This window comes from Xenopus laevis, chromosome 4L (assembly GCF_017654675.1).
Source record: "Xenopus laevis strain J_2021 chromosome 4L, Xenopus_laevis_v10.1, whole genome shotgun sequence".
In the NCBI taxonomy this organism is placed as follows: Eukaryota; Metazoa; Chordata; class Amphibia; order Anura; family Pipidae; genus Xenopus; species Xenopus laevis.
Window position 1 is genome coordinate 140,755,554 of NC_054377.1, and position 6,669 is coordinate 140,762,222.

Here is a 6,669-nt window from a genome sequence, read left to right on the forward strand (position 1 = left end):
CAGGGAATAGGGTTTGCATTATATAACTGTCCATATGAATAAAATAATATATTTTGTTTCCTTTTCATTCATACACCTTGTTTGTTAGCCACTACAATGCACAATCCTTAATTTTAAAATAATTTTTTTCCCCTTATAATAGATTGATCCCAACAGTATTGCAGCCAAGGACGGGCGAATTCGAGAGGGAGATCGTATTATACAGGTATTTGTTCTGCCTTATACTACTACTCCTAAATATAATGGTTCCCAGCCCTGGTTATCATAGGTACTAGTTCCAGCTACATACGTTTTATATTTATGGGTTTTTATTTATGTGCTTGCCTTCCAGATCAATGGTATCGATGTGAATAACCACGAAGAAGCGGTAGCCCTCCTGACAAGCGAAGACACAAATGTTTTCCTGCTGGTGGCACGGCCAGAAATACAGGTATTGTGTCACACTCTAATATCACACAAGGCTGTCCGACTGCATATGGTCCTCCATGGGATTTTTATGGCCTACGCACTGTTTCTCTAAGCTCTTTGGATGACATCAACACTTTATTACCATCTGGCCCCAAACATGTCATATAGTGAATAGTTGGCCAACCTTATGGAAACCGTTGGAGAGTTTGCAGTGATGGCTATGACATAATGGCATTCTGTCCCATAATGGCTACAGCATTTGTCCCATAATGGCTTCAGCATTTTGATGGTTACAGCAGTCTCAGAAGGAACTGTCGCAGACAAACAACTTGGATCCCATTAGAAAATGCTTCCCATTGAAACAAATGAATGCGGTTGGACTGGCGTGTGCAAGGCCAACTGGGGCTGCTACCCCCTCTGGGGCCTTGGCCTCCTTCCGCTTACCCACTGCCAGCCCCTTTCCCCCGCACACCTTATACTTACTTTTGCCCTGACCGGAGGATGGAGAGCAGTGGGGAAGCGATGGTGGAGGCAGGTGGAGATCAGGTCTGAGCCGAATCCACTGGTTTTTTCCCAGTGTCCCACCAGTCCTGTTTGACGCTGTAAATTAAACACACTGTGCCTATAGCAGACCCTGTGGGTGACAGGTGGGCACTTTATGGTAGCATTCAACTGGGCATGGACCCGTCTGTCACCGCCAGCTCTGTAGACTTCAGTGTTTTTAATGGCAGATACAGTAGATCATTTCAAGTAAAAGCCCAGAGCCTTTTTAAAGCAGACTACAAAATACAAGGTTGCTGGAATGACAGAGACTGAAAGATATTGTATCCCCTGAAGGCAGAATTATATAGGAGTACTTGTGTTTTCCTTGGAGTGATTATGCATAGTCAGTAGGAAAGTTCTGAGATCTCTGAAGGACTATTGCTGAAGTAAAGGGAACCTGATTGTTCCATGATATTCCCTGGACAACATTGTGATGGTTCCCTTTGCCTCTTGCACCAAGCTGGATGGAGGATGGATGGAAGATTCAGTACATAGTTTAAAGAAATAGTTCAGAGCCTTTTTAAAGCAGACTAAAAAATACAAGGTTGCTGGAATTACAGGAACTGATCCAGGAGTAGGAGCATATTGGTATCCTCTGAAGGCAGCATTAGATAGGAGTATTTATCTATTCCTTGGAGTGATTATCCATAGTCAGTAGGAAAGTTCTAAAATCTCTGAATGGCCATTGCTGGAGTAAAAGCGAACCTGATTGTTCCATGACATTCCCTGGGCAACATTGTGATAGTTCCTTTTGTCTCTTGCACGCAGCTGGATGAAGGATGGATGGACGATGACAGAAACGATTTTCTTGATGATTTACACATGGATATGTTAGAGGAACAGCATCACCAGGCAATGCAATTTACTGCCAGCATGCTCCAGCAGGTATTGCGATTTCCCCCAGCTCCTCTGTCAGCATTGTCACATCGGCCATTCACATTCCCAGCCTCCGTTAAATGGTTTAAACAAACCAGCCATTCTAATGACAGTATAAGTTTAGGCAGGCTCTGAGGGATTGGTCAGAGTTTATACAGGAGAAGCTCGCTAGGGAGAAGGAAGATAGATTCTACAATGAAAATGTCCCATTTTTCTTAGATACAGAGAATAACCATCATGGAAATTAGTCTGACAGATAGACAAGTAATCAGTCTCATCAGTTCAAGCAGTGCTGCTGTGGCAGGGAAATCTGGGCAGGTTTTAGGGTAGGGCAAACATGGAATTTCCATTTATGTGATGAAGAAATGTGAAAATCTTGCCTCAGGTGGTACAAGGGGTAGCAAAAACCCGCCCCTGGTACCTTTAAGAGCTGACATTTTGCTTTAATATACAGTAGAGAGTTCAATCTTCCCCCAGAGTCTGCTCGCTGGAGGCAAGTATGGGAGGGGGTCTAACACAAATGTGAGGAACAATCAGACTGTGACAATATTAAAGTGACTGCAACAGTTTTACTGGCTGTTACCCAAAAATATGTTGTTGCATTTGACCCAACAGAGTTTGCAGTCACTTTTTGCATGGCTACAGCCTATTAATGCTGCTATTTTAGGGTTCAAGCTTCCTTTGATATCACGATCTACCTTCCCTAAGAAAACGTTTGCAGATATGTGTATTATTATCCTGCTAATGATTCAAGAATATCTAGCACAGCAAATAAGTGTTCTCTCTAAATCTCACTCTAATGGGCCATCACTCTTGTCTTCTGGATCTCAAATCATCAGGCCTGGCATGGCAATCTGTGCGTTCTGGCAAATGCCAGAGGGGCTGCCATAGATAGTAACTATTTAGTGGGCTGTTAGAGCCTCTCTGAAATCCCAGGGCCTATTTTGACTCCCAGTCCAGACCTGCAAATCATCTTCTACTGTGCCTTCAGGCTTGCACCAATCCCCCCAAATGTCTCGGTATCTCTTATGTACCTGTTCCATTGCTGTTAGAGAATCTTAGAATTCAGTCTAATAAAAATGGCCACTAGGGTTGTGCTGCACAACACTAGACTGACATCACAAAGACTTGCATACACCCATAAACTATTGTTCCAATTGTTTATTTTTATCTTTTTTTCCCCACAGAAAAAACTTGAGGAAGATGGAGGAACCACAGATACCGCCACGCTATTATCTAATCATCTTGAGAAGGACAGTGGTGTTGGCCGTACTGATGAGAGCACACGGAATGATGAAAGTTCAGAGCAGGAAAATCTTGCAGATGACCATATGACTTCTAACACTCTAGGAAGCCATAAGAAGCTCATGTACAGCCAGGATACCCTTGGCAGTGGTGACATGCAATTCAGCAATGAATCTTTCATATCAGCAGACTGCACTGATGCTGATTTTTTGGGGATCCCTATGGATGAGTGTGAGAGATTCAGGGAACTTTTAGAACTGAAGTGTCAAGTGCAGAGCTCCAACCAGCGTAGTCGCTATTACCAGAACAGTACAATGGAGACCAACAGGAGTGACCAAGACAGTGTAGACCGAGAGTTAGAGATGTTGAATGATGAGCTGCACAGCATTGAACTTGAATGTTTAAACATTGTCCGTGCCCACAAAATGCAGCAGCTAAAAGACCAGTACAGAGATAGTTGGATGTTGCACAACAGCGGTTTCCACAATTACAACACAAGCATAGATCTGGGCCGACACGAGCTGTCGGATATCACAGAACTGCCAGAGAAATCAGACAAGGATAGCTCAAGTGCCTATAACACTGGGGAAAGCTGCCGTAGCACCCCATTAACTTTAGAAACTTCCCCTGACAACTCTTTGCGTAGGGTGGCAGAAGTCATGAACTGCCCTAATGCTGAAGGTGCAGTGGGCAGTGCTGCATGCAGTGCTCCCCAGAAGAACATACAAACCCACGGAGACAGTCGTGAATCCAGTCCTGCCAGGTACCATCTCCCTCCTAAGGATACAGATCCCAGCAAACAAACAGAGGCTAAGGAAAGAAAGACCAGTGAAGCTGGTAAAACTTCTCAGGACAAACTGTCTAGCAGTTATGCCCCACCATATCGCCATTCTCCATACAAACATGCTCACATACCCGCCCATGCACAGCACTATCAGAGTTACATGCAGCTGATCCAGCAAAAATCAGCAGTGGAATATGCACAGAGTCAGATGAGTCTGGTCAGCATGTGCAAAGACCTCTCCAACTCAACAGAACCCAGGATGGAATGGAAGGTGAAGGTGCGCAGCGATGGGACTCGATACATCACCAAGCGCCCAGTCAGGGATAAACTGTTAAAAGAACGTGCCATAAAGATAAAGGAAGAGAGGAGCGGTATGACAACGGATGATGATGCCATCAGTGAGATGAAAATGGGACGTTACTGGAGTAAGGAGGAAAGGAAGCAGCATGTACGCAGATCCAACGAACAAAAGAAGAGACGGGAGTACATGATGCAGAGCAGATTGGATTGTTTGAAGGAAAAGCAAACCACAGAAGACAACAAAGAGGTCAGCATTATTGACCTCAGCCACAAAAAGATGATGAAGAAGAGAAATAAAAAGGTTTTCGACAACTGGATGACAATCCAAGAACTCTTGACTCACGGCACCAAGTCGCCTGATGGGACCCGAGTCTACAACTCTCTCCTGTCAGTGACGACGGTATAAATTTAAAGATCGGATATTTCTGTAAATAACAAAACTACCGATGAGGTAGAATTCCCCACGCCTCGTTCAATGTGGCAAGGTTTTTTTTTTGTTTTTGTTTTTTTCTTTACTTTTTTTTGTAAATATAAGGTAATTACCATCACTTTGTTAATAGTTTGTCTTTTATAAAAATGTTATCATTCTACATCTAATGGGTGCCAAATCTTTGTACTTACCCTCAGTGCTACAGGAAGGGGCAGAGACTTATTGCAGTGCAACATGCTGGGGTGCAGTGGGGAATTATACAGAGTTGTCTGTAGGGGAGGGAAGCAGTGGGGGAATGAACCATGGAGACCACTTAAAATGTCAATTACCAACTGAGTGGCTATAGTGAAAGCTTGAATAAGAGGGCAGTCCGTTAATCACAGGACCCCGGAATTGTACTTTATAAGGAGGAACTGTTCAAGGGTATGATGGCACTCTCCTAATAAAAGATTAAAACTATACCCTGTATACTTCCTGTTATGACCTGATACTTCCTGTTAGACCTGATACTTCCTGTTATGACCTGATACTTCCTGTTATGACCTGATACTTCCTGTTATGACCTGATACTTCCTGTTAGACCTTATACTTCCTGTTATGACATAGGGCAGTATGCCACTACTCACAGCCAACAGCTCAATGCCTTAAAATACAGAACCCCCACTATTTGCCCCTCTTCTCTGCTGGGGTTCATTAGGCACGGCCCTCCCGCTCCATATTTTGCACTTTTTGCACTGTCCTGCCCCAGGGAGCAGATTGCACACAGATGCACACAGGCACCCTGCAGTTTAGGTGCTAAGCTTTGGGAATACAGGAGCGCTGAGTCAACTATCAGTCATTGATATCAAATGTCTTTGTTGATGCCCTTTTGATATTAAGGTCATATAATGACTGTTCAGCATCGGACTGAGAGTTCTGAGACCCACTGTGGCTTCTGATACAGGGCCCCCATCACCTCCCCCCCCCTCCGGGCCCCCCTGCCCCAGCCGCAACCCCCCCTCCAGGCCCCCCTCTCCAGCTGCAACCACCCTCGGGCTAGAGGATCAGGGCCAGAGGAGGGTTAGAAGGGTGCAGATCTGGGTTGACGGGGCCCATGAGGGCCGGAGCCTACCGGGTTTTTACCCGGTGTCCCGCCGACCCAATCCGTCCATGTGACTGTTTGTGCCAAGGCCCCGCCCCTACTAAAGACACCTGGATACTCCCATAATGGTTAAGAATTTCTGCATATTATGAAAACTCAGCTCATAACTATTTTTCCTGCAGATAAGTGAATGCCAAATAGCCCTAATTACACATGTACTATCGTTAATCAGTATTCATAAACAATACACATGCTTTTTTCCCCCTCCTTTTTGCCTAAAAACACAAGAGCAACTGCCAATATGAAATGATATTTTATAAGACTGTATTTTGTATTTTGCTGTTGTGTCCTTTTATATTATATCTGCCTTCCTATTTATCCATATTTACAATAACAGCATTTCCTGTGCAAATGTATTTCAGCCGCCGTTACCCTGCCTCCAGCCAACTCATCACTTGTGTAACAGCTGATACTTTATATGAAGAGAATGTTATTCAATGTTTAGCTTTAATGGGTTCGATAAAGAGGTTTGAAATCCTATGTTCTTAATGGGGTTAAAAATAAATGTGCTGTAAGCACGGCGCCTCCTTTTTAACATTTTGCTTTCATTATTTCTTTGTACTGAAATTTAAAATAAAAAGAATAATTTGCAATTTCATAAAATCACAGATAGTTACCAACATGCCAATGAGAAAACAAATAAATTATTGTTTTGTATCCACTATGTAGTAGAGCTGTGTGATTTTATTACATATATTTCCGACTACAGAGCTCATTTATAGTTATAGGTCTGCCATGATTTAAGGGGCATCCTATGGAGCCTACATGGCCCCCTTTGTTGTATTGATATCACTTATATGTAGTCTTGATGTTCTGATTATGTTAGGCCTTCATTTTCATTTTTTTGTGTTTATACCATTTTGAAATTAAAATGGAAATTGATGCTGCGATGACCCAGTTGAAATGTTTAAGGGTTGAACTTGATGGATCTCCTGGTCCCTG

At 43.4% G+C, this 6,669-nt stretch overlaps 1 protein-coding gene across 5 annotated transcripts in view; it reads left to right on the forward strand.

Moving 5' to 3' along the window:
• The window catches only part of LOC108714711 (E3 ubiquitin-protein ligase PDZRN3), a 174,576-nt gene extending 168,185 nt beyond the window's left edge, over positions 1 to 6,391 (forward strand). For 4 of the 5 annotated variants that reach the window (XM_018259165.2, XM_018259166.2, XM_041590883.1 and 1 more), the window contains 4 exons: positions 143 to 205; positions 332 to 430; positions 1,720 to 1,836; positions 3,015 to 6,391. In XM_018259165.2, the coding sequence (XP_018114654.1) occupies positions 143 to 205; positions 332 to 430; positions 1,720 to 1,836; positions 3,015 to 4,562 (1,827 nt within the window). In that variant the 3' untranslated portion in view covers positions 4,563 to 6,391. The remainder of the gene's footprint in view (positions 1 to 142; positions 206 to 331; positions 431 to 1,719; positions 1,837 to 3,014) is intronic. The other variant, XM_018259167.2, reaches the window with a different exon arrangement.
• Positions 6,392 to 6,669: the final 278 nt, after the last annotated feature.